At 42.5% G+C, this 26932-nt stretch overlaps 1 protein-coding gene across 4 annotated transcripts in view; it reads right to left on the minus strand.

Annotated features, from left to right (window-relative positions):
- Positions 1 to 7198: 7198 nt before the first annotated feature.
- Positions 7199 to 26932, minus strand: part of sema4d (sema domain, immunoglobulin domain (Ig), transmembrane domain (TM) and short cytoplasmic domain, (semaphorin) 4D) — a 32885-nt gene continuing 13151 nt past the window's right edge. For 2 of the 4 annotated variants that reach the window (XM_069710714.1, XM_069710716.1), the window contains 14 exons: positions 18884 to 19017; positions 17298 to 17443; positions 17147 to 17209; positions 16949 to 17047; positions 16737 to 16830; positions 16483 to 16599; positions 15323 to 15474; positions 14691 to 14866; positions 14356 to 14512; positions 14011 to 14233; positions 13616 to 13728; positions 13187 to 13359; positions 12946 to 12992; positions 10627 to 12634 (listed from right to left, as the gene is read on the minus strand). In XM_069710714.1, coding sequence (XP_069566815.1) covers positions 11625 to 12634; positions 12946 to 12992; positions 13187 to 13359; positions 13616 to 13728; positions 14011 to 14233; positions 14356 to 14512; positions 14691 to 14866; positions 15323 to 15474; positions 16483 to 16599; positions 16737 to 16830; positions 16949 to 17047; positions 17147 to 17209; positions 17298 to 17443; positions 18884 to 19017 — 2704 coding nt within the window. In that variant the 3' untranslated portion in view covers positions 10627 to 11624. Of the gene's footprint in view, positions 8022 to 8983; positions 9076 to 9236; positions 9450 to 10352; positions 10584 to 10626; positions 12635 to 12945; positions 12993 to 13186; positions 13360 to 13615; positions 13729 to 14010; positions 14234 to 14355; positions 14513 to 14690; positions 14867 to 15322; positions 15475 to 16482; positions 16600 to 16736; positions 16831 to 16948; positions 17048 to 17146; positions 17210 to 17297; positions 17444 to 18883; positions 19018 to 26932 lie in introns of those variants that run through there. The other 2 variants (XM_069710715.1, XM_069710717.1) reach the window with 2 other exon arrangements.

The following is a 26932-nucleotide window of genomic DNA, read 5'->3' on the forward strand; positions in this document are numbered from 1 at the left end:
TAGCAGGCTTGCATACCAGTGTTTCTGTGAATGGAAGCAAGGCCTTTCTGCCTCTGCAAGGCAATCCCTAGGGATGGCATGGTCTTATCCAATGAGGAGCCGGCTGGATGACTCATTCAGGGGAGGCTTGCAGAATAGTGGAAGAGACCATTCCAGACACAGGTGTACATTTTGTTTTCTCTTCACTACCCTCGGAAAACGCTACGTACTTCCTCAGATATGAGATGTTTGCATGATTTAATCAGTCTGTGTTCTGTTTGCAGAAAAGAAAAACAAGGAGAACGTGCAGGACATTAAATAGAAGACATAATGACACCCCCCTGTTTTTGATTGTCACCATCATCACCTTTTTTTTTTCCCTCCACATTCATGGGAACAGTTACCACCTACACATTTAATTAGTAATTTACTGTTTATTTGTGTGAGGGCAGATAGTATAAATGCACTAGAACAAGAAATATATTTTTGAGCTGGCAGATATTTTTGGACATTGAACATTTGCCATCTGAACATACATAATTACCCTCCCAATACATTCTATTTGGTTAGGATTTTATTAATAGCACGACAATATATATGCTCTTATCATATTTTTCATGGGGTAATTCAATCATATAATATAATGTCACCCTTTGTCTGTTTTAATCAAATTATTTGACGCTACCAAAAATATTTAGCAACTGACAAACTGTTTAAATTATCAGCAAACATTACTGGTTAAGCACGAACAAGGACAGACTTCAGGTTTCACATCAAAGCATTCACCCTCCAATTTTATGTCCCCTAACATAAGAGTTTGTTTAATTTCTCCAAACTCACTGGTTCTTAGTAAGAGAAAGAAATTGTTAAAAAAAATATATATAAAAAGTAAAAGCATGAAGCAAACCTCTGTTGCTTATGACTGACTCAATCTGATTGGAAACCTGACGATACTACATCCTGCCAACCGATAGCAGAAATCTGACTGCACTACAGGCCTGTCAATCAAACAGACACGCCCCCAAAAACACCGCTAAAAACTAATAAGAAAGAGGGATTTTCGCTAATAACACCAAAATGACTTGTTCAAAAAATGTATTGACTTTGTATTTCATGAGACAAGTTGAATGGGAGTCCATGGAGTCAGAGGCTTTTTAGATCCAAGTCCTTGTGGCCGTTGGTGGTATTGCAGCTTAAGAAGCTTCCCCACTGGCCTCAATTTTCATACCAGGAATCTACAGCCACTTTTATACAGTCTATGGTTAGAAGGAAATGTATATAAAAAAAAATCTGTCCAGGAATCATGTTGTTCTGAGATAAATTCTACTCGTTTAGCTTTTGCCTTGCATCATGTGTGCAGCTATCTTAAGACCCTTTTACAGGATTTTTGTTTTAAAAGATAATGTGCTGCATTCTGCAAAGCCTGCATTACAATGGCAGATGGGAGACCCCCAGCTAATCCCAAACCCCATGAATCAGTCACTATCAGGTCCAGGATCAACAATCAAGAAGTTACAACAATGACTGACAGCTGCTGTGTTTTGAAACAGGATGCAGGAAGCAGTGGGAAAGTGGTAATAGAAAGTGTTTCTTATGTCCAGAAAAAAATTATCTTCATTTGGACTACCTTGGAGGGAATTTCTGCCTCCTCATTTAATATTAATACAGCTATTAGCACTCTATGTATTTATTCACATATATACCCAACATGTAATCATCACCCCATGCTACTGATATCAACTAAATCTAGCAGTGGGAAAAGTTTGCAGAAGATTAATTGAGTACTGTGCAGCCACGTCCACAGAGGTGCAAAAAGTTCTACTCACGCTCTGTAGTGTTCTGCAAACGGGTGTCTAGTAAGGCCGAGATCTTGAGGCACCGCGGACCGACCCACTGTTTCACTGCGGAGAGAAGAACAAGAGGGCTGAGCTTAAAGTAAGCGGCAGGAATATGTGGAACATCTGCTGCTGCTGCTAGAATGAACAATGATGAGCTGGTCACTAGGAGCGTTTCCCACTTATTGACTGACACTGTATTGACTGATGCTCAGCAGGGGTTGGTGTTGCAGTAGGGCACACAGGCCACAGTGTGGAGCTTCCTGTATGCTGTAAAGTGGGGCCATAAGTCAACAGGGCACGCAGCATCTCATAAATAATAAATTACAGACATGATCTGCCTGCTTATTAAAAAGATTTAAAGGTTTCTTTTCTAGCTGGTGACCTGTCCAGGGTGAACCCTGCCTTCGCCCCAAAGTGAGCTGGGATAGGCTGCAGCCCCCCCGTGAACCTGTTCAGGATAAAGCGGGTATAGATAATGGATGGATGGACGGTTCCTTTTCCAAACAAACTAACAAACTATTTGTAACATTTCAACAGCCCAAAGTAAAACTTTCAAAATAAGAGTTCTCTGATTATATCACCATTAACATATCTTCCACTAATTTCATAAATCTTGTGCATTAACTAAGAAAACACACCCTGAGCTCAAAGCATTTAACAGATGAAAGAATAATGACTCGTGGTAAGTAAGAGCGTTTGTTCCATTGCAATTAAACCACTGATTTAATATCATTTTTCGATGCCATTTTTCAGACATACATTCGGAGCAAATGAGAAAGGGGAAACAAAGGAAAAGAGCATCCATTGGCAAGGAAAGCAGCAGACACTCCTCCACTTGACTACTGTTGCCAGGTTACCAAAAACATTCAAAAAAGCAAGAGTTATTTTCAGAGTAGCTAGAAGCAAAATAACCAATGTTACAGAAAGGGCAGACACATGCAAGTGGTAAAATGTGACCGTTTTCTGTGATTATCAAAAAATACAACAGCAATGACAAGCATCAAAGGTTTGGCTTGTGATGTTTGTAATGTTTGAGGAGACGTTCACAATAAAACATGACTATACAGTACAAATGACAAAATTATGAGAGATATTCTTAAGAGCATTTCATTTATTTGTCATTTTATCTCTTTATCTCAACTGCTGCTTTTCCCCACAAAAGTCCAAAATCCCCAAGTTAGGCCGGGACTGTTCGTCATGCTGAATGGTAAATGGTCTGTACTTGTACAGCGCTTTATCACCTTTCGGTCTCAAAGCGCTTTAACATGGTTTTCCCATTCACATACTAATGAGACAGATCACCATGCAGGGTGCTGCCATCAGGAGCACATTCACACACTGATGGTACACCATCGGGAGCAACTTAGGGTTCAGTGTCTTGCTCAAGGACGCTTGGGCATGTGGACAGGAGGAGCTGGGGATTGAGCCACCAACCTTCTGATTAGTGTGCAACCCACTCTACCGTCTGAGCCACAGCCTCCCGCTCATGTCACCTCCCCAGACAACTAATATGCCCTCTTCAATTGCTGCCGGGAAAACTACAAACCACCTTTTAGGGAAAGTTCCCTTTGTTACATAACTGCTGCAACAAGGTTTTGTATCAGTGACATTATTCCATGTCTCCAAAGTTAAACTGATTTTGAATAGATAATGATACAAACCCGTCAATACAGCGCTCCGGTTTCCCACATCAAACTCTAAACAAAGAAACAGCCAGAGGACTTATGAAGAGTCCCGACAACAACCAGGCACGCGAGTTAATTAACTAAACAGACAATACATTTTGGATTTAACGTACTGCATGTTAAAGGTTGAGGTGCTCTAATCCACTTGGAAAAAACAGTGCACAGCAGTTTATGTTTACACGTTTAGCATATTTCCCATCTTAATTGGCATTTACAAATTATTATAAAACAGAGCTAAAGCTGATGGAAATGTCACCATTTTTTAAGCTATTTGGTCGTAAACCAAATTAAGATTATGACCTAATGTAAAGTAGTAAGAATAAGTACCAAAAAATACACGCAATGTCACAGACTGTTTGCGAAAGGAATGAAGAGAACCTAACTAGTTGTAAAAAAGGAAACAAGGCCGATTTTTGTTAAAATACAGATGAAGAATCAATAATAAAATCATCCTTATTGATTTACATTCACAAAACCACAGTAATAATAAAATGACTTCCAATTTTGTCAACCAAAAACCACTAACTGCAAATGAGCCTTCAGAATAATTTAAGTTGTCACAGTCATTAATTAGTTTCAGCTGTCGGTTACATCCTGCTATGACTTTAGTTACAATTCATTGAATGATGGCATCAAATTTAAAGGCCATACATTGCATCTAATGTAGATGATGTGGATCAGGGTCACCTCTACATTTGATGAAAACATAAATAAAGATTATGCAACATCTGGTTCACATTATGTTCCCACTGAATGAAATTTCAAGAGTGTCATTTTCCTGCCCTACATTAATGGGCTAATACCAGGCCTGTATGCGACTGTATTTCAATAACACTGTTGCCTGTGGTTATAAAATCGTGTGTCATGTTTCTTAAAATCTCAGCAAAGCACAATAAAATGAATGGCAGAAGGAAATAATATTGATAGCCCTGCTTGAAGGGAACAGAGTGATGTAAGAATTTCCTGTGTGGACAATAACATCCACAGCCTTGAGAGCTGATTTTCATAATCATGTCTGGGGCATCGCTTTCTGTGAATGGTTCATTAAAAAGCAGTGGAAGCACAAGAGGCTCACATACGCATGAGTGTGTTTGTGTGTGCAGCCACTAACCTTACACTGCACATGCCATCCAAGTCACTTCGATAGATCAACTTATAAAATCATGTTGATAGATTTTTTTTTAAATCAATAAACAAATTGGTAATTACCATAACTAATTAAATCTCCTTGGTAAATAAAGAGAGCAATAATACGGACGAGATGTGCTTACTCACAATATTAACGTGTTACATCACTGAGATGGACAGAGGCAAGAAGAAAGTATGTAAAATGTAAAATAGGAGTCGAGAATAGGGTAAAAAAAATTAAAGACATTAGAGATATAACTTTTTTTTTAAATGACACTGTATACATACTGTACATAATATAATGCACAAATATTAGCCTAAGAAACAGAAGAGAATATAAAGATATAATAATGACTTTAACTGATAGTTTGATTCAATAAATTGACCAATCACTGTAGCTCTGACGTTATATCTGTCATATGACAGCAACACAGCGTATATCCACTGGGGATATTTAAATAGTTGGATATGTAGTGTTACAATAAATCTATGATGAATCTTTAATCTAATAGTCTAATCTACATTTACATGGCAACGGCTCCTCAACGTTACACAGTGGACAGCCTCATTCTTTCAACTCTATGCAACATGTGAAGTATTTATTAGGTACCAATCTTGCATGCTAAGACACATCAAAGTTGTGGTATGGTATTAAACTTATTCCACTTTATAGTGACTCCTGGTACTCGCATCTTGTATACAATATTTATAGGTACAAGTGAAATGTATGAGCGAAGCACAATTTTGGTGTTTTCACTGGTTTTCATTTAATGCAAAATGAAATGAAATGCCAAAATATCAGCACCATTCAGCACAAAGAAATATGAGTGTAGTTTTAAAAGCTGTGCGGGTCAGTTGTTTTTTTTTTAATATTAAAACTACAATCCCCAGAACTACTGAAAGAGACATGCAGACCAGTACAGGTGAGTTCAGGTAAGCAGTCTTCTAACTTCTAACTTGACTTCTGTAACATTAACTAACGCTATAAAAGCAGACGTACATTTGTCAGAAAAAAAAAACCCCATAATGTCTTCATTGTTTTCTAGTAAAACCAAAACTACTGAAAACACTCTAAGAAGCATGAATCTCACCTTTGTGTTGCTTGTCGAAGTTGTTGAAGCTGCGATGTCACGTGATATTTAGGATCACCTTAATGACGCTGCGGTTTCCTGAGTCAGGCGCTGCTGCTGCTGCTCTTCTCCGGCGGCACCGGGTCAGAACCTCCTCTGTGACGACACCACTTTATGCTGATAGGTTTTCTGTTTCACCGACATGCAAGACCTTCAGAGCAGTTATCTCCTGTAATTACCTCTACTCATTTATTGATCTGCTCCTTCTGTAGCTCAGGTTTTACATCTGGACACCGACACACTGTAGTTTTACATCTGGACACACACTGTAGTTTTACATCCAGCAAAAAAGCTGTAAAAAGAGGTTGTTTCTATTAAACATACTTAGATTTAATTTAACATTGCGTCTGGTCTGTACATTTTAGAGAGCAACATATTTGGGTGAATAAACAGTGTCAGCTCATCAGTCTGAAATATTGAGGTTTACACTTATACGCTTAAAATACAAACCACAGAGCAGCTGCAGGTTATATGATATAAGAGCTATATGAACAAGCTGCTGCTGCTGAGACAGCTAGACAGATTTGTATGTGTTGGCATGTTGCTTATTGATGATGAAATGTTTTATGGTACAAACCTGAACATGATAGGCAGGTCAGATGATCTATGTCTTTGCAAGTTTCTGTTGGAAGGACCTCACTGTGTTCAGAGCCCTGACGAGAGTTATGTTGTGTGGTGTAGAATCAGAAAGCAGGCTGGAATAGACCAATCAGACAGAATGATAGAATAGACCAATCACATAGCAGGATAGATTAGACCAATCAGAGAGCAGGGTAGAATAGACCAATCAGAAAGCAGGATATAATAGACCAATCAGATAGCAAGTTTTAAGATAGTGTTCAATGAAAAATAAATATGGCTCTAATTAACGTTAATGTGTGGTCAGATATTCTCAGACGGGTGTCAGTGTGTTTGCTGTATTTAGGTGACACTGTGGAGTCATGTAGTTTTTCTGTTTTGCTGATGTTCCTTTACTTGGTCACAAGAGGGCGCAGTGGCTCAAGTTGTTGCAGATGGCACAATGAGAATGAAATTCTTATAGCTCATGCTGAGGTGCAGGAGAACCAAATTTAGGGTTTAATTTTTGTTTCACATGCATTAAATAACATGAATGTAACATTTAACAGATTATGTTTGAAAGATTATAATATATTATAACTAAATCCCTATTGGTCTGTAAATCTATAAACCATAGGCTGAGATTTGGTTTAAAACCTACATCTTTTAGTGAAACTGTTATATTTTGTGCAAATGCCACAACTGACTTCCAAACAGAAATAGTCATTGGTGCTTTCTGGAGGTTTGTAAATAATTCAGATGGTAGAAAGTTGTTTCTGTAGAAAAGGCTGATGCACCACTTCAGTTTTATATATGGTCGAAAGAGGTTTGTAAATATTTTAAAAGATGATCTAATATCAGGAATGACAGGAATGTGATGCATAAAACAAACCGTTTATTTCTACTCCAGAGTCAAAGAGTCACAGTTTTAATGTGAAGAAAACAGCTGCAGACAGAAAGAGTCTTTAACAATTCAATTTGTTATACTTGGAATAAATTCCATTTGATTGCTGGGTTTTTAATCCGAATTTCACTTTGTGGTTGTATAATCTTTCTTAACGTCAAACATGACCGGTGTACTGTGGTTTTTAAAAATATATTTACGAACCACAGCAGCTCCGTCAATGCAGTCAAATCCTGAGTAAGCTTTGACTCTCTGGGAGGAAAAAGAAGATCAAAGACACTATAATCTCAAGTGAAAATGTCAAACTGCAAGGTAGCTGTGAAGGACCAAACAGATGGAGTCTTTTAAAGGCAGTGAAGGTGCGAACATCTCAAGATCACTATAAACAGGTGTGGACGGCCACAGACGCTGCTTCACTTCCTGACACGCTGATGATCAGCATTCCCCATATACAGACAGTTATTCCATACAAGCACTGCTTTCAGGATGTTTGTTTTCATCAATAAAAATAACAGATAGTATAAATGCAGCCTCAGACTGAGGTAAACCGATGAGCTTCATCTCCTCGTAAGGTTTTTGGTAGGAGTCCCAACACCATCATCGCAACCAGGTGAGCCCCTGCAGGAAGCAGGTGCTGTTTGTTTTTACTTCATGGTCCATCAAATGCCCGTGTAAGAGGTGACACTGGGACATTATATTCCATCTGTTTGTGAGTGTCAAAGATGTGGTCCACCTGGGCTGATGTTCACAACCAGATTCAGCTGAATCCTCACAGAGCTCTGTGGCCGTCACAGCTTTCCTGCAGGGGAGAGATGTTGTTGGGCGAGATGTTGTTGGGATTGATGCGCTAAAAACTCATCAAAAGGCACGTAAAGCCACAAGAAACCGTCATTCAGTATTAGAAAGGAAAATTATGTTAAGTGGTAATAATACAAGATTTGTAAAAAGCGTTGCTAACATCTTCGATTTTATCAGCAATTCACTCATGAATCTAAATAGTAATTCAGTCAAACTATCTGGCTCAAGTTAAGCCAGTTTATTATTTGGAAACGGCTTTGCAGTGAGGAAATCTGTGTTTTTCAGTTTAAACGAAGACTTCACAACTTCGCAAATAGTACATCTGAATCCACACATAACAAACGTAAACTTGACTATTGGAAGAAAACTCTAATATGTTAGATAACCTAAATGGGAAAAAGAAAGAAGGTATAGGATAAAGAAATGTGAGGTAAACTCTAATCTATATTTAAAGAACAAATGATTTGCTACAATAAGAAATTCAAAAAGTTTTGTGATAAAGGTCTGGAGACTTGGGCTTATATTTTAGGGGGAAAATCTCCTTAGAAATCCTTTTAAGGGAACATGTAAGTGTTGAGTTATGCCCAACAGAATTAGCTGCATGTGGTTAATAGATCACGTAGTTCAGAAAATGCAGTTAGATGTAATGAAGTTAAAGGAACTGCAAGTGATTTATTTATCTGAATACTTCAAAGTTTCCAGAAGTTTATTTTATGGAATATAAATCATCTGATCATCTGGCTTCTGCTTTGTATTCGTGATTATTTGCCGTTGCTCCAATAAATCTGGACTTTGTACTTTCTGCTCTGCTTTTTCTGCAAGAAAAAACAAACTCAATCGGGCAGAGAGAGTTCACTACACACCTAAAACCAAACATGCAGAGCAGACTAAAACTGGTGCACACCATGAAGTTCAATCCAGGCAACAGCATGATCACGGCACTCTCAAAGAACAGAGACCTACCCAGGCCTTCTCCCATCTTTTTAGCAGCTGCTCGTGCTCAGTGAGCGCACCTCTCCATTGGTTTAAATCTCTGGATGGAATGTTCTCCTCATCTGTCGAACAACAACATCTTTTATGCTATAAACCATTTCAATTATCCATCTCTGCACGGATTATAAAACCAAATTACGCCACGACCACTCCGCATGCAGGACTCTGATCACCATGTAACTCTGGAGATTTTCACAGCCACACAAAAACCAGGCCCAGATACCTCCAATAGTGAGGCGCAGGTCCACCTCAGACATGTCATTTCCTGTGCTGGCCTCGGCAACACAGTGGTAACGGGCGTCCTTGATCAGCGGCCCCTCTCGGAGCCAGCTGCTCACCAGTACCTCCCTCTGACCCAGCGGCCGGCGGTGCTCCATGATGGGGGTGTCCAGAGTGTGTCCGTTTATCAGCCAGTGAATGTGGACATCACTGGGACCTGCGGGACAAGAGTTGGACTTCGTGTTGACCGCTGATTGTCCAGACATGAAACGGGGAATACTTGCCTTTAGTCGGTCCGTTTGTAGGGTTGCGTTTCAGAGAGGACTTGTAGAGGTTTGATTACACATGCAAAGATGAAATTATGTGCAAAAAAAGAACTCACCCTTTTTTCTCATTAGTTTCAAGCAGCACAAACACAGAAGTTTTCTCTACTTTTGCCTACAAAAACGACGACCGAACTCAAAAACATAAAACAAACCAGTGTTGAAAAGGTTTATTTCACCTCCCTAACAAGAGCCAAAGCCCCAAAATGCCCCCTAGATTTATGTACATCTTCAAAAGGTATTTTTCCATATATACAAATATATTTACATTTGTTTGCAGGCACAAAAAATATCCAGATAAAGTCTTGAGATGCAAGACAGTTGAGCGTTTTATAATTTGTTCTGAGGAGAGCTTCTTTACATCCTGAACAGGAAGGATCCATTTCTTCTAAACTTTACATGTTTACTGTGGTTATACAACAATATTCACACAACTGTACCTTTTGTTGACATCGAAGTGAGAACTGAGATGATCTGATCAGTGAGAGACTGACAGTTGAACAAGGAATCCCAAGTTTGTCTTGTTTAACATTCACCCATTGAAAGACTCCTAAAAATGGAGATCAAAAGATCTCTACAAGTCAAGATACATAAAAAAATAAAGAAAAGGGGGGGGGGGGCTTTTTACAAAGAAATCCGGGAACACACTCACGCCCAGTTAGTCAAGGTTTGGGTGACGCTGACATGCGAGGTGTAGAGAGATGAGAGGATGAGTGATGGGTTAGAAAGAGAGGAAGAGATTTCCAAGCCGAGCAGGTGTTTCTGAAGGAGGGTTCGGTGTCACAGGCACCACTCACCCAGGGCGAGGCAGAAGAGGAGGAAGGACTCCTGGGCGTGAACCCCCCAGGCCTGGTCCTTCAGCAGGGGAGGCAGCAGTCTCACCTCCGCCTCCCGAGCCTCCACATTGTGGAGCTCGGAGGAGGAGGAGGAGGAAGAAGAGGAAGAAGATGAAGAGGAAGGAGGGAGGGCAGAGGGAGTGCTACCGCCAGAGGAGAGCAGGGAGGATGAAGTGTCGACAGGAGAGGAGGCTGTGAGAGGGAGTGACGGAGAAGAAGAGAGTTTTGAAGAAAAACAGGAAACAAGGGATGACGAAAGGGAGTCGAACGAACAATCTATAAAAAAAACATCTGTAATAAATAAAATAAAACAAAAGGAAGATCACAAGTACTTACGCAGCAAACAAGATAATACCACAGATGTGACTCATCTTAAATAACAATCATCTGATAATGAACTAATACAGAAGGCTTAACAAAATTAAGATAGAAAAAAAAACAAAAAAAACTTCAGATTGTTTCCAGGGCTGTAATATCAAGCATCATGTCATACTGTACAGTGTTTTTGTTGTTGTTATTAACAGACCACATGAGGGAGGATGACAAATGAAGGTTAATACACAGGCGTTACATCAGTGTAGGAATGTCGACTTCCCAGGGAGGAAAAGAAATAAAATACACAAGAGACTCAGCAGTGTCACTCAGGAGACGGCGGCTTGATATTTTCCAGCAAGTCGTCCTCGTGTTGTTTTCGCTTTTCGTCTGACCTTCAAACCCTCTGCCACCCCACCGGGTGAGCTTCAGGCCCACATACGGGGCGCTGCGGATGACAACACGGCGCCACGACATACGCAGCGAATCGTCCCTGAGAAAATGACTACAACGCTGAAGCTTTTACCCTCCGATAAACGACACACTGCTTCGCAACAAAAAGATGCAAAAGCTGCGAGAGAATATTTTTCACTCAGGCGGCAGAGACACGACTCCAATTTGGAAAACATCACAGTAACTTACCAATTTGGTAAACAATGTTTCCAATTTGGAATTTAAGAAAATAGCTTTTCTTGCTGGGCTAAGCTGAAAGAGTGCAGCGTCCTCGAACATTAAACGCCCTAAACCAGACAGCAGGAGTGAAAACTCTACAGCTCTAAGCGGGACGCCTCACGTAAGCTTCGTCGTGATTAAACTTCACGCGACGCTATCCACTGGACACCGTTTAGGCTTATGCATCAGGGGCAGCTGCAGACAGAGCGGGACCCCCTGCGGTCTCCGTGCCGAGGCTCAAGCTTACGGCTAGCAGTTAAGTTCGTCTGCATCCGCGAACTGGATGGGCTGAGATTCACAGTCCACGTCGAACGGTTTCTCCTGGGAGGAGCTGTCGCCTCCGAAGCTGTGAGAAGGGATGCGACCGTTGCTGCACTCCGGCTCGGTCTCGTAGCCGGTGTCACGCAGCGCCCGCAGGTTCTGAGTGGTTTGGCTGCCGTTCTGGGTCGGCCGCTCTGTCATGTTGACTTTGTCGGTCGCGGACGCTTCAATAAAACCGGCCTCACAGGCCCTGTACTCGGGCTGATGGGCGCTCTTGTGACTGCCCAGCAGAGCGGCTCGGAGACGCAGGCAGGGCGCCGGCAGATACTGCATGTAGCAGTTGTACACCAGCGCGGCTAGGAAGAGGAGGAAGAACAGGAGGAAGAGGAAGAGGAGGGCGGTGGTGTTGTTGTGCTGCAAGTACTCAGCTGCTGGGTCCTGGCTGTCTGGATGGGGGACGTTGGGGTTCGGGGGAAGAAGCTGCTTTGACTGGAACTTGACGGTGCTGCTGGGGGGCGGGGTTAGTGATGAGTCGGTCTGGGGTGGGGGGGTGAAGAGGACTGTGGTCGTGTAGCTGGGAGGGGCAAGTGCCGAGGTGAGCGGGACTCTGTCTGTTTTAAGATTACCTTCAGCCGCATGCGTGCCAGATGTCTCCTCGCTGCCGAGGGCGGTGGTCGCACGGCCCGCCTGCTGCGGGGGTCGGGGTGGAAGATCCAGAGTCAGGAAGTATCCCGCCAGGAGACGGCTGAAGTTCTTCCCGGCAGCGGGGGCCCATTCCACGGACCAGCACTCGTAGTAACCCTGATCCTCTGGACCCACGCTGTAAATGAGGAGCCCGTTTTCGGCTATGAGGTGGAAGCGAGAGGCCTCGGTGAGAAGAGAGCCGTTTGACTTCCACATCACCTGGGCGAGGTTGGAGCGAACCAAACACGGCAACTCAGCAGAGCTTCCGGGTTTCACTGTGACACGCTGGTAGTCCTTCTGAGACTGACCTGACACTACAACGGCAAAAAAAAGGACACAATAATGACTTTTGGATGGTTACAAGAAAATTCAGTGTATCCTGGAGAGAACAATCACACAACAGAGCTTACAATTAGAAAACGCAGACAAAAATTATAAATAAAAATGATATTAGGTTTTCAAACACTGAGGATGAAATGTGAGCATTCAGTATCCTGGATGATTTGTCATCACCCAGTTAGTCATGCTTTGAATTAGATGTTGAGAAGCTTCAGGAGAGAAAACAGTGAAACCGTCTTATCTGTGTTCATGTTATCAGGCTGTAATCGAGCACGTCGCCTCCTACCTGCAGGACAGCTGTCTGCGTCACCGTTCAAGCTCTGGATTAGCCTCCTGAAAAACAAACAGGACTTTCATGAGTCCAAAATATTCACACACTCCAAGGAGACGGATTATAGAGGCCGAGACAGTAAAGCAGGTCAAACTGGTTGCAGTATCGGCACAGATGTCTCTCGATGGTAGTTTTAATGGACGGCTGGAACACTGGTATGCTGAAAGGAGATATGAGGGTAAATCTGGGTAGTTACCAGAGCTGGTGGCTGGAAGTATCAAAGATATTGACACAGGCGGCGGTATGAGGGTCCCAGGCGCAGTAGGGGTCTCGCGCAAGGATACAGTCATCACAGGACGAATACCTGCTACAGAAAGCTGTAGGCGACTGGACGACGGCCGAGTCTGAACCAGCGTACAGGGATTGTGTCTGTGGAAGCACGAGATTATTCACGTTAACAAACGGGAGGAAAAAGCAACCTGGTGCTTAACTTAGTTTAAAGGCAACAAAGATGAACCCTTAAACACACATAAAACAAGTCTTCTAAAAAACCTGACATGTAAAGAACAACATGCAGTTAGCTGACCTTGAAAATGTGTAACACACACACACACACACACACACACACACACACACACACACACACACACACACACACACACACACACAACAACAACACACTGACCTCTGAGGACAGCACTAAGTTTTTGATGGATTCAGACTTCTTCAGGAGCTGGATCTCCTCCACGATGTGAACTTCTCCTTCGAACACCACCGACTTGTGCAGGACTCCCTTATCTGAAGAGGACGGGCAAAATGTCACTCAGCCAACGTAAACGCCAGAAACACGACTTTAATTTCTATATGTAGTGACAAGTTTAGGTGTTGTTTTTTAAAGTTTAAGCTGAAAGATGAAAACTTCCAAACACCCACATATGATAAAAGTTCAGAGTTTGACAACTTCAAAACTCAGTGACGAGGACATTCCTATTTTTTTTTTTTTTTTTTTTAAACAATTTCAGGTCAGATTTGCATTTATGTTATTTTACCATGAGTTAGTGTTAACTGAGGCTTTGTTACCTGTTCCAGTGAAGATGACGTCGTATATGTTTTTGTCCAGTGCTCGGACCCTCTCCACAACAATCTGAGTGTAATTGATGTCTTTGGTGATGAGGCGAGGCCCGTTGCCGATGGGCAGGACGGGATCCTCCAGCAGCGGGTGGTCCTTCACAAACTGAAGCGTTTTGTCCGGCAGGTGGAGCGAACTGCTGATGTTCTGCTCACGCATCAGGTTGTTCATACACTGGTGAAAAAAGAGACTTATTACAACAGCCGTTCTGTGTGGCATCGTGTAAGACAAGCCAATTTTTCCTGGTAAGTAATATAACTGAAGTATTTTTTAAAGTCTGCGTTTAAAGCACTTACTGCTCCGGGACGCGGGGAAGGAGTGATGCCGTTGTACCGCACCCACTTAGTGTGCGACTGCTCCACTGTGGCCTTCTGCATGTACTTGCCCTTGGAGAAGACCTCTTCCACCGCCATCATGTTGTAGGCGCACACAGCTGACAGTCCCACATTGCCCCTGGGGGGGTGAGGGCATGAAGATGATGATGATGGAGATGGAAGAGGAAGAGGAAAAAAACAGGAGAAGAACAATTTAACAGGCTGTATTTTACTGCAGAGTCCCAGTGTATCCTGGCTTCGTTTCCCCCTCCCGCCCCCGCCATCTATCCCCAGCTGAAAGTCTTCAAACCACTGACCACTGAGATGTGAAGACACCGTAGATGACCGTGTCTCTCAAGTCTGTCCCCTTCAGGATGAAGACGTCGTGCACGACATTGAAAACGAAGTTGAGCTCCGGCATGGAGCACACCAGCTTGGCTTTCAGGAAGGACGTCCACTTCTTCTGCAGAGTGCGCTGGCCGCCGAGGTCGCCCTGCGGGGGGATATTAAGAGAAAACAAATGAAAAGAGGGGGACGGTTGTGTAACGACGTAATTTCCACTGCGGGAGATGACACGTATTTGTTCGGGTTGTTTTTCTAGCCAAAGTCTAAATGGCATCTGTTTTTTTGTTACATTACCAAATAAACCATAAATTCTAACTAACGTTTATGAGGTTTTAGCAGGTGTTTTTTGTCAAAGTTCTTTTGTTTGCACTGTAATGTTATACAGTATTTTGGAATTTAGGTTCTTGTCCAACAAATGTTTCAACGCTACAACAGATTTTTTTTGTTATTGTCCGTGTGAGCTGAGCCCCTGTTTGTCTGAGACACAATTAATTATAGAAGAAAATGGATGGATGGAGGGAAAGGAGAAAGACAAACAACAGGAAGTTCGGGGCTAAAGAGGTTTAGTGCTGGTATGTGCAGATGGTGCACAACGTGTACTGACCTTACAGACGCGGGCCACCCTGGGGATGAGCAGCTTGCCAAAGAACTCGTACTCCACCGACACCTCGGTGAAGAAGTAGTAGATTTTGTCGTCCTCGCCATCTGCTCTGTTTTTCCCTTCTCTGATCACGTCGGCAAACACGAAACTGGGCTCTGCGAGGAAAAGCAGAGACAGAAGACAGACGCCGGTATGAATAAAAGGGAGCGGGGGGGGGAAGAAAACCTGGACGGTTCATCAGCTGTTGTGAAAGCCTCACTGTCGTTCTACTCCTGAAGGCGTTATTCTAAATTATTTAACAGAAACTTAAAATTCTCTTCAATTTCAAAATGGGAATTTTGATGGCCTCGAGCCCAAATTGAGTCCTTTGATATTAGTTATGTGATGATTCTGAGCCTAAATGTTGATTAAATATGGATCTGATCGGCAACAATTAGCTAAATGATAGAAAATAAATTGTCAATAGTTTTGATTATCAATTCAACTTTTTGTTATTTTATGATAGAAATGCAAAAATATTTGTTCATTCCAGCTTCTTAAATGTGAATATTTTATGGTTTCTTTTAGTCCTCCGTGATATTAAACTAAATACCTCGCGGTTGTGGTTGACAGAACAACACATTTTCAGCAGCATCTTAGACTTTGGGAGACACTGGTTGACATTTTTCATCTTTTTCTGACATTTTAATGACTTAAAAGCTAATTGATAATTGTTATTTGCAGCCCTATAACTGATGTGGGAACCTATTAAATCTGCCGCACTCTATTTTTCTGCTTACTCTGTGGTTGAGAAATCACACCAGCTTGCAGAGAGCACTTTGACCAGGCAACAGCCTCGTTTAATTTTGGTCTGCCATCAAGTCACTTACAGAATTAAAGTTGCTTAGTGGGAGCTGATAGGTCTGCCAGCAGATTTGAGAGCATTGCTGCAACACAAAGTAGACTACACAAACCATAGTAAAAAATACAAAAGGGATCGGATTTGTATGGTCTTTATACAGATCCATTAAAATACGCCCTGATCAGCCCCGATTTCGATACTTCAGAAAATCTCCAGATTATACATCTCCTCTCATGCTTTGGAAATTATTTTTAAAAAATCCTTTCAAAGAAGCTTTCAGTTGATTTCAGATGTACACCGATCACATGTTGTTCCAACTCACCGTTGAGCCATGATGTGGAGTACTCTGTCCTCAGCGGAGACTGGGCTGGAGAATATCTGGAAATAATTGGTTCACTGCCTAAGAAGTTATAAGACGTTCCAGAGTATAGCTCTCCATCTGATGGAAAATAAAACAACAAAAACTGTCCAATCAGTCCATTTTGCCTCTGAGGATTATTATTATGTATTTTCCTGCAGGGCAGACAACCAAAAGAGCTCTTTGTGAAATGAGATATAAAAGTGGCCTCAACTCACCAACCATGACAGTAGTGAAGATTTGAGAGGGGTCAAAGGAGCACTTCCCTCTGCCGTCCTCCTGTCGACCGTCCAATGAAAACGTGTCAAGGTTCTGGAAGAGCAGATTACATTTCAGTTAGAAGGTCGCATTGTTGATTAGCAAGTCTGAACACATGTTTATTTGTGAAGTGTGGTGTTCCCTGTTGAGGAGGGACTGAACATCAACCTACCAAGTAATCACACTGAGGTTGAAAGGCATGCGTGCCACAAACATACAGCCGCTCGTCGTCCACAACTTGGAGCACTCGGATGTAGTTCAGACAATCCCTCTGAAAAGAAACGTTATATAAGCAAATTGTTATAAACAGATCTTATTACAGGCTATTCATTTTTTGGCCTGAATGAATAATTGAATAATTAAAACCAACCTCTTTGGATTTTCCTTTGAGTGTGCACATCGTCGTGGGGGTTTCTGCAACTGTCCACTGAACCTTGAAATAGTAAAAAAACAAAAAACAAAAATTGCAATCAAAAGTATTTAAACATTTTTTGGTCTATATTTTATCCACATTTTGATACCTTGTTGTTTCTGACGGTCACATTCTTCTTGCTGAGCTCAAAGATGGCCTCCCTCGCTCCCACATACAGCGCGTCCCTCTTCTCACTCAGCAGTAACGTGGAGTAATTGAAGATGCCAGGCTCCGCAAACTCCATCAGATCTAAATCTGAGCACAAAAACATACGATCACATGACTTCAGCGTCCGAAACAAAGCACATTAGTTTTTTTTCACAAAAGCAAAAACCTTAAAAAAAACAGAAAACATTGACCACAACCTCTTTGGCAACAGACCGACAAAGTTATGAGTAGTTGGCGAACATTGTGGAGAATTTAGAAGCTACAAAGACAGATATTTCCTTCAGGTGTCGGTGGGGACCAAAACAGAGATAAAAAGCAAATCGAATGTCGGGCACGGATTAATCAGGAAGCAAAAAACCACAATTCCAAGTGACAACGTTGGTCCATGTCTGCTCGTATAAATAGACGTGATTTTGCTATCATGATCACCCTAACAACTTTATAGGCTGTTTTATTAGGTCAGCCTTGTGTTCACAGCGCGTTTCTGCTGCCCCCAGTGGCCAAAAATAGGCACTGTAGCTTTAAGCTGCACTTTGATGTCATCGGGTAAAAGCCGACAGTGTCGGCAAAGGTGACAGATGCAGTATGGAAGATGACTAAGTCCATCTCTTCTTATACTCTGTGTTGTGATTGATGGTAAACCTAACGGAGAGTTTGTGTTGGGATGGTATTGGTTGTAGCAGGTGCAAGTGGGTTCAGGTTGCAGGTGTTGGGTCATAAACACCACAATGATGAAAGCAAACACGGTCACTGACTGAAACGGTGAGTGAGACCCATGAGCGCAGAGACTTTGTTAAAGTGTGAACTGTACTCGTTCTCATAGACAGACTCAGTGACTTGAGCTATTTCTGTAAACGGCGTTATGCAAATAGAACTTCCGCTTCAACTTGAGAGACCGTGGTGAGAACGAGGGCAGCCTTTCGAGATAAAATGAAGATACAGGTGTGACAAAGCGATCTATTGTAAACTTCAGACACCAAGTTTAAAATGGAACTTTGATGTATTCTTAAGATGAATAGAGTGATAAGGCTCAGTTACTCCTGTATTACCAGTGGAGCAACTGAACTGTAATGCCTTAGATTTCTTGTTTTGACATTGTGGAAGTTCATAAATACCAGTTCAGGCTAACAAGCATGACTTCCTCTATTGGCTGCTTTTAAATGAGTGTAGATGGTTCGTGCACAGTTTCAAATTAAATCAGCATCTGGGGTTTCTATAAGAAAAAAAAAAGCATTCATTGGAAATAAGAATAGTGATTTCTATAAACAAAAAGAAGAAAAAAAAAAGTGAGAAAGACATACAAAACCTTAATAATTAAAAAATTTATTATTTGATTTTCCAAAGATTTTCCAAAATCCAAAGATAAAAAGTAACAAGATCCTAAACAGGTGTCTTTAAATGATGTATTTAGTTACACTACTACTCAGTTACATACTAGTATTGTCTCACTATGGCTCTCTATTTTTTGTCGTAATAACCAGTCAACTGGTTTAATCGCCGAGAAATAGTGCCGCATTGGAGCCTCACCTTGGTGCTTCCAGGAAGTTCGAGGCACAGCGTGGGGTCCGTGGGTGGAGACCTCGAGGAGCAGCCCCAGAAACACTCCCAGCACACCGAATCCCATGTTGGACTCTGATAACTTCGGAGCTGTGAAGTTTCCCCTGCGAGGGCACACGGAGACAAAAATGAAGCAACAGACCAAATCCTGCACTGACTAAGCATTTCAGAGATGTAGACTTCCTCACTGATCATAGCGTGCAGAGCGTGCAGAGCGCGCACACACACACACACACACACACACACACACACACACACACACACACACACAGAAAGGGGACATACGCCAAATGTAGCTCACTCATACTGAAAGCCTGATTCATTCATCCTCTTCTGTTTTCATTAGTTCACATGCATCTGAATAAAATCAGCATCTCGCTAAAAGCATGCGTGAAATCCACATTTTCACATGTAAAATAAAGATATTTCTCAAATAAAAACAATTTGAATGAAAAAAGTTATTTCCCCGACAATTAGTCAATCGATTAATCTCTGGTCATTTTACAAGAAAAGAAATGACAACCATTTGTGATCATATGCTTTCATTTACTTTTCTTTTACATATGACAGCCAATATTTTGGTCAGACAAAAGAACCACTTTGAAGATGTCACTGTGATGAAATTGCAAATTTCTCGAAAATGTTTTGACTTTGACGACATGATTAATCAATTAGTTGAAAATAATTATCTGTAGCTTAATCAACAATAACATTATTCATTAGTTGCTGCCCTGGATTACACTTTAGACAGTTGTAAAATATGATATTATTTCTTTCCTGTTTAAGCAGGGCCCCGCAAAAGTCACCTTCACTTCGGGAAGGAAGTAAACTCTCACTAATGTTACATAAAGAAAAGTTAAACTCTGTCACAACAAGGACAAGTATGCCATTGTGCAATTCCAAATCCCCGTACTTCCCTACCAGTAAGTGAATAACTAAAAGGCCATCTTGTAAATGACCAGTTGCTTTTGGGACTTGGGGAAAATAACAAAGCAGGAAAACAGATGGATGTGGAGCTCCACCTAAAAAAAGGGGCATCAGAGGGGTCAGTGAGGAGGAGGAGGAGGAGAGCCTGAACTAACATGAGCGGCAGAAAACTGCTCGCTCTGGTTTGTACAAAGCACAGAAAAAACAAACACACCCACACCCACACCCAGCATGAAAGTTACAGCATCTGTTTAATTGAGCCTGTGATGTGTGTTATAATGAATCCAGTATGACATTTTAATGCTGTGTGTTACGTAACCTTGGGCTCATAAAAATCCCCCTTTTCCTAAAAACGTGCCACTGAGCTCCTGTTGAAGGTGCATCCGTTTCCCTCGGGTGACAATGACAACAACAACCACGATGACGACAGCCGTCCTGGTTGCCATCGGCTCTTATCACACGCCGGTGTCCTTTTCCATTTGTCAATTTAAAAAAGGCATCGTGATCCTCGGTGTACTCACCACAGGACGAGCCTGATAAAGAGTCCATTAAGCCACTTTGTGTTGTTCGTGGAAGCGGTTAACTTATCCAGACCCCCCTCAGGTGGAGGATGTTGTCATATTCAATAAAAGCTAGTGTATCATATTTAAAAATAGTTTTTTTTTTCCTTGGACCATGTTTTCTTTTTTCAGAAATGATATTGTACATTAAAATGACTTTTTTTTTCTATTTTGAAAGGAGTATGGCTCAAATATGGACGGTTCAGTTAACATAATGAACAATATTCATGTGATTTTCATCTTTTTGTTGGGATTCATTTTCATCTTGCAGGTAAAAAAAAAAAACATTTTGCAAGTCAGCAGTTTTAGGTCAGCGGCGGGGGAAAAAAGCACAGGCTTTAAAGCTTCAGGAAATATTAAAATAAATCTCTAAATCTGTTCTCAATCCTGCTTTGTAATGCGTGCAATGTCTGCCAAAGTTACAGCAATGCAGGACAAGAAAAATAATACCGGAGGTCAATTTCGTGACTGTCAACCAAATGCATTTGGACTGATAATCTTCTTTTAGTCTATAAATATTATCAACACTGAAGAGGCATTAGCTGACATGATTCAATTGTAAAGCTCAAGTGCTTCCTTTCTCTTGATCCAATCATGTGAGAGCAGCAGTGTTGGGAGAGTGTCTGCACAACTCCAGCTTTGTACTCTGGCGTCTCTCCTTCAACGCGAATGAAGCTGGCTTTTACGTGATTGGAGAGGGTCGCCGACGGAGCCGTGCCGTACGCTTCTCCTCTGACTAAGTAAACCGATCTGGCACGAAGCAGGTTCTTCTGGTTTGAACCACAAAAGGCTCAAGAGACGCTGAAGCATCCGCACAACACCTCCACGAGATGGCTGGGTCGGTCACGCAAAGGAATGCGATTAAAGGTTATCGGATATCTCGTCAGACAAGAATTGAATCAAGCGGCAGGAGACAATGAAAATAAATGACATACAAAATACTCTCTAACAAAGCAAATGTAAAGTCATTTCCTGCTTTTATGGGATCGTTTGTCTTCATTTAGGATATTATAACCAAAATTACAGAACACATTTTAAGCCCATAGAATAGATAAATCATGGCCAACTACTTTTAAATGACCTGCTAGCACCGTTGTGGCTCAAATATAGGTTAGTAATCAGTGACCCAGCAGAGGGGGAGGTATATCATGTGGCACAGCACACACAGACAATCAATGAGGCCCACCGCAGCTAGAGAAAAAGGGGGAGTATGACAATTGATTATTGATTTGGTTGTGCATGAGGCCCCAGAGGCCATGACCCTCCTGATGCTACGATTGGGTTTTTTTTGCGAAGGTTTCCACCGACAAAATCTGGCAAAGATGGAATTCCATCCCGACTTCAGGCTGAGCCACGGACTCCACTCTGCTAAAAGAGGGGGTCAAATACACAAGGACCTATTGTTTACTGAAGATGAGGGTAGCCTCCACTCCACTGTACTGCACCCCCCCATCACATCCACATCATCACTGCAGAGTAGTCAACAATGAACAGAGAGAGAGAGAACGAAGGAGAGAGAGGCATCGCCCCCCCCCCCCTCCCCCTCCTCATCCAGTTCGTCTACAGTCTTGCCAATCTAAATGCCAGGGTAGCTTAGCTGGGAGGAAAGCTCCGAGCCAAGCCAGTGTTTCCAAAGATCACACAGGCCCATGAGATCTGGGGAAGCATCCCATAAAGACGGCACAAACACTGCCTGATGACAGCAGCAGCAACTGAACTTGTGGGGGGGGGGGGGGGGGGGGGGGGGGGGGGGGGGGGGGGGGGGGGGGGGGGGGGGGGGGGGGGGGGGGGGGGGGGGGGGGGGGGGGGGGGGGGGGGGGGGGGGGGGGGGGGGGGGGGGGGGGGGGGGGGGGGGGGGGGGGGAGAGAGAGAGAGAGAGAGAGAGAGAGAGAGAGAGAGAGAGAGAAAGACAGAGACATAAAGGAGACGGAAATAGCAACAGCGTGAATGGATGAGATAACAACACTGAAATTCCCAATGAAAACCACAGGCACATAGAATTAATCTGTTTCTGTCCTCTGAGAAATATCCTCTTGTACAAAATTTCCATAAATAAAAGCGTCCGAATCGACTCCGCCTTGTATCCGTGCACTCCTGATGCCCTCCATCAATCTCACCATTCTTGCGCCCCATTAAGGGCAAAGCTTAAGCCTCAAACACCCTTTGAAAGTCAGTGTTACAGTAGCAGAGAAAGCACACTGGCAGCTCCCCTATTGCTGCTGAGAGATTTAGAGGAGTGGCCACACTGGCCTAGGACATTTAAGACGGTTACCATGCTGGCAGGTCTCTTTGAGCCCTTTGTGTTCCCCTCTCAGCTCCTTTGGCTGGGCAGGGAGGTTGACACCTGCTTGGGGCCTTGGGGTTCCCAGCACTGTGCTGCTAACTGGGCACAGATATTGGCAGGCTGCCCACTGAGGACAGGGGACGGAGAGGGGGAAACTGGAGCTCAGCCTATCTGTGCATGAGAACTTCCAATGTGTTTGTGAGCTTGAAAGAGAGAGAAAAAAAAAAAAATCAACTTCAGCTGGAAGGTTGTGTTTGGTCCTTATGTGAACAAATTACTAGGGGTGAACCAATAATTTAATTTTGATTGAGGCTGGTCATCACAATAAATCACAGAACAACCACATTTAACCATTGGCAGTGTGTTTGCAGCATTGACTGTATATAAAAGCGGACGTAGCTTCTGGGTCTGAAAAGTGAGGGATACCACCTCCAAAGCCACAAGAGGTTCAACTTCTCTCATGAAATACAAAGTCAATATATTTTCTGTTGTTTCCTAAAATCCTTCTTTCTTATTATTTTTTTTAATGTGGTCTATTTGAAAATAGTTCCATCATTAATTAGAAAATAGGCCTCAGAAAGTCGAGTTCTTGAGATGGCGGCTAAAATCCAAACTTGGAAGCTTCATCATGGCAATTCACAAACCAACAGGCAACGTCACTGTTTGTCGCAGCTACTGTATACACTTGCTGCCCAGTGTTTTTCCTTTGGTTTGCTGATTAAACATGACAACAAGCCTGCTACAAGATAGTCTATAATAAAAAAAAAAAAACAGCCAGTTTTAATGAAAGCTTGTTTGCACTTCCTACTCAAGAGGTAGCAGAGTCTGCAACAGGCATCCCCAACACATCCCAGTCACAACTGAAGCCAACAGAGAAACATCTCTGCTCTGCCAGGTGCAGATAAAAAGTCAAGTGAAACCAACGACAGAACCAGACGCAGCCTTCCGCTCACACAAACTGCGGTGAGGCTAGATCTGGTTACAAACTGCTGCCCTGCTTCCTCTCTGCTTGTTATTCGTCACATGTTCCCACCTGATTGTGACTGATTGTGTTATTTACGTATCTGTTCACTATCCTGCTCTGATTAATCACTGTGAAGCAAACATGTGCTTTGATCTGTATCATCTCCTGAGCTGAGGCGGACAGATCCCGACTCACCAGGCCACACGATCAATTTAAAATCAACCGGCTCCCGTCTTGAGTCCCGTCTTAAATGGTCGCCGCCACATGGCGACTTCACCACTTGCCACTTCATTCCCGATGCAGAGACAAGAAGCTCTGCATCCTGTGAGCAGAGAGCACGGCGAGGACACCGAGTGGTGTGAGGGAGTTGGACATTCAGCCCCTGCCAACAACTCCAACCCTTCACTTGGTTTTCCCCTCGCTGGCTCTCTTTTCCATGTACTCACTCGTCATCAGCATCAATGATGCTCTTCTTCCTTTTGCTGCAGCCCGCCAAGAAGCTTTGACTTTTTTTTTCCTTTCTTTTTTTCCCCCCCGGCTGCATCTGTTGCTATAATACCAACATGCCTAACCACGCACTAACAAACTGTGTAATGGGAAATGTGCTACAAGTATTTCAATTTGTATAATTTGGCATTTTAATATGACATGCAGCGCTGCACACAAACTTTCTCTTCCTCTTCCTTTGTGGAAATAACTTCTTTAGGCAGTCAGGTCACACTTCACACCTACAGTAAAGGTCTCATTTGACGTTTGCATACTTTACTGCCTTACTGAGGCGAGCGCCGGCAGTCTAGCCACACTGTCCGCCACAAACTACCAACATTTCCTTGTGATGACTGACGTAATCAGCAGGCCCATCTGCACAGAACCCACCCAGCTGTGGGAATGATGATAATGCTGCACCAACTGCTCCTGATTATCAGGCTGCTTCACTGAAGGTTTTCTAATAGACCCGTCTGGTCCTCTTATGTCAGAACTGCTAACAATGATCATGTGACCGTCACTGCATATTGCTGCATAAATTAATCAAGGCACCTGATACATTAATTAAAAAAGCCAGTCTATGACCAGTGACACCAGTTAATGTAAGAAAAAAAGGAAGATAATCTTATGGATGTGATAAATGATGTTAGTGATGGTAATTTGCTTTTAATATTTCATATTTCTAAAGCGCACTTTGTCATCTAAACTCATCCTTAGACTGATTTGAATTATTTAAATATGAAATAATTAGTCAAATATCAGGTTAACAGAAAATAAACTAGCCCCTTTTGTGAAAACTGATTCATCCTTTTAGGAGTTGCAAAAATTCACTGGTTCCAGCATCTCAAACGTAAATAAATTATTTGTTTATAGGCTGTTAGGATAGTAAACTGAAAATGTTTGTGTTCTGCACTGTTGGCTGGAAGAAAAAACACATCTCACCACGGGCCGGGTGACTTGTGTTCCTCCCCATTTGCTGACTTTTTAAAGACTAAATGACTAAACCATCTGTTGCAGTGCTCCTTATTCTTCTTGTTGCTGAAGATACTTCTTCAGGCTGTGTTTGGGCTCGTTGACATGTTGCCGTGAGTTATTTTGAACCAGGCCTGCATGAAAAAAAAGCGAGCGAGAAGGAGATCCATTCACTCGAAACAAAATCCTGCGACCACAGAGGTCGACACACTGCTGGGGACAGATGTCGGCTCCAATGTCATTTACAGATTAACAGAGTTTGGCTATAGATGTGGCAGAGACACATGCTTGCTCACATGTGTGCATGATGATGCCAAACGTGGACACCAAATCCTTCTTATAAGACCTGACAGGGGCCGAGGGCCCGTCCTAAAATACTGCCAGCTGCATCAGAGTTTCGGGTTGTGTTTGCTCGCAGGCTGATGGACCGTTTTTGACAGTCTGAGCAGAGACAGCCAGGACATTACGGTCTCTCAATATTGGTAAGTTACTGGCCTTAGAGCTCCAGCTGGCTGCTACACATGCATGTGATGATCACATTTTGTTCTCGTTTTTTTTGTTTGTCACTCGCATGCAACATCTTAGAAGAGTAATCCACTGGTTTAGCATTGCAGCTACAACATGATCGGACATTTTTAAAACAAATTGGATGCAGCAGAACCAGAGATAATCTTATTTTTTAATTCAATGTATTGTCCTTCTTTGTCAAAGCCTAGTACCCACAAAACAATTTGAACCGCTGGCAAGCCATGCTAACAGCAGCTCATGTAGAGCTAAAGTAACATCTCTTGAGACAATTTATCTTCGCCTGGAGACACTTTTTACTGTTCAGGACCTGCAAACAGACCTTCAAGTGTAAAATTGGTTGGTTCCCCTTACTTTTACAAACAGTTTGATTTGTTTTACCTCCCAAGTTGTCAGCACAAGTCAACACAAAGCAGTTCGAACTGCAGTCATGGCCCAAACCATCTGGAATTCACAGGAGGATAGACATCAGCCTTCAGCTCAGACGTGCAAAGCCACGGGGTCAAAGCCCCGTAATGTTAACGTAAAGTCCTCGAAAAGCCAGCGAACAGCTGTACAATCTCCGCTGCACAGCTGACTGCTGGTCATATGGAGAAAATCATCTGCAAACGGCACCAAATGATGCAGCAGTCATCGTACATTATCCATGCTGAGCTCACCGGATGACAGATGGGCGGAAAAGTTCAACTATTAAAAAGCCAGATGAAGGATTAACAGCATGATCTAACTGCATTTACTTCATCATTTAAGGCTAAAGGGATGACAAGGTGCACATGATTCTCATTTCCGACATGCTGGAAACAAACTATTTCTGGTCACATGAGATGAAGTAGGTAGAATTGAAATGTAGGTAAACCATCAATGACAACCCAGATGTCTAAATTGAGGAAAAGAGCTTGTGTGAAGGCAACACTATCCAGGGGACGTAAAATGGAAACCCTCCTATATAATTACTAGTTGTCGGGCCCCTGCTGAGCTAGCATGTCGACCTAAAGTGGCCACAGCAAAGGCAAATGAGGGGTCAGGTCCAGTAAAAGGGTATATTTAGTCTGCCGATGGCAAGCTTTTTGAAAACAACACGCCCTTTTCAACCGAGTCACATGGCTCTCAAAGATCTGAAAAACTTCCCTTATGAACACACGGGCGAGTGAAGTGAGCTCGAGGAACAAGGATTACTGTGTGGTGTCCCATGTCCAAGGACTGAATGTGCCTCTGTAGTCTAACATGAAAACATAATCACCAGGCTCCTTTTCTTTTAATTAAAAAGGAGGAAAAAAGTAGAAGAGCTTTACTATTGACAT

This window comes from Brachyistius frenatus, unplaced genomic scaffold (assembly GCF_029030835.1).
Source record: "Brachyistius frenatus isolate BFR_SWC_R1_liver_20210118 unplaced genomic scaffold, ASM2903083v1 Contig_94, whole genome shotgun sequence".
In the NCBI taxonomy this organism is placed as follows: domain Eukaryota; kingdom Metazoa; phylum Chordata; class Actinopteri; family Embiotocidae; genus Brachyistius; species Brachyistius frenatus.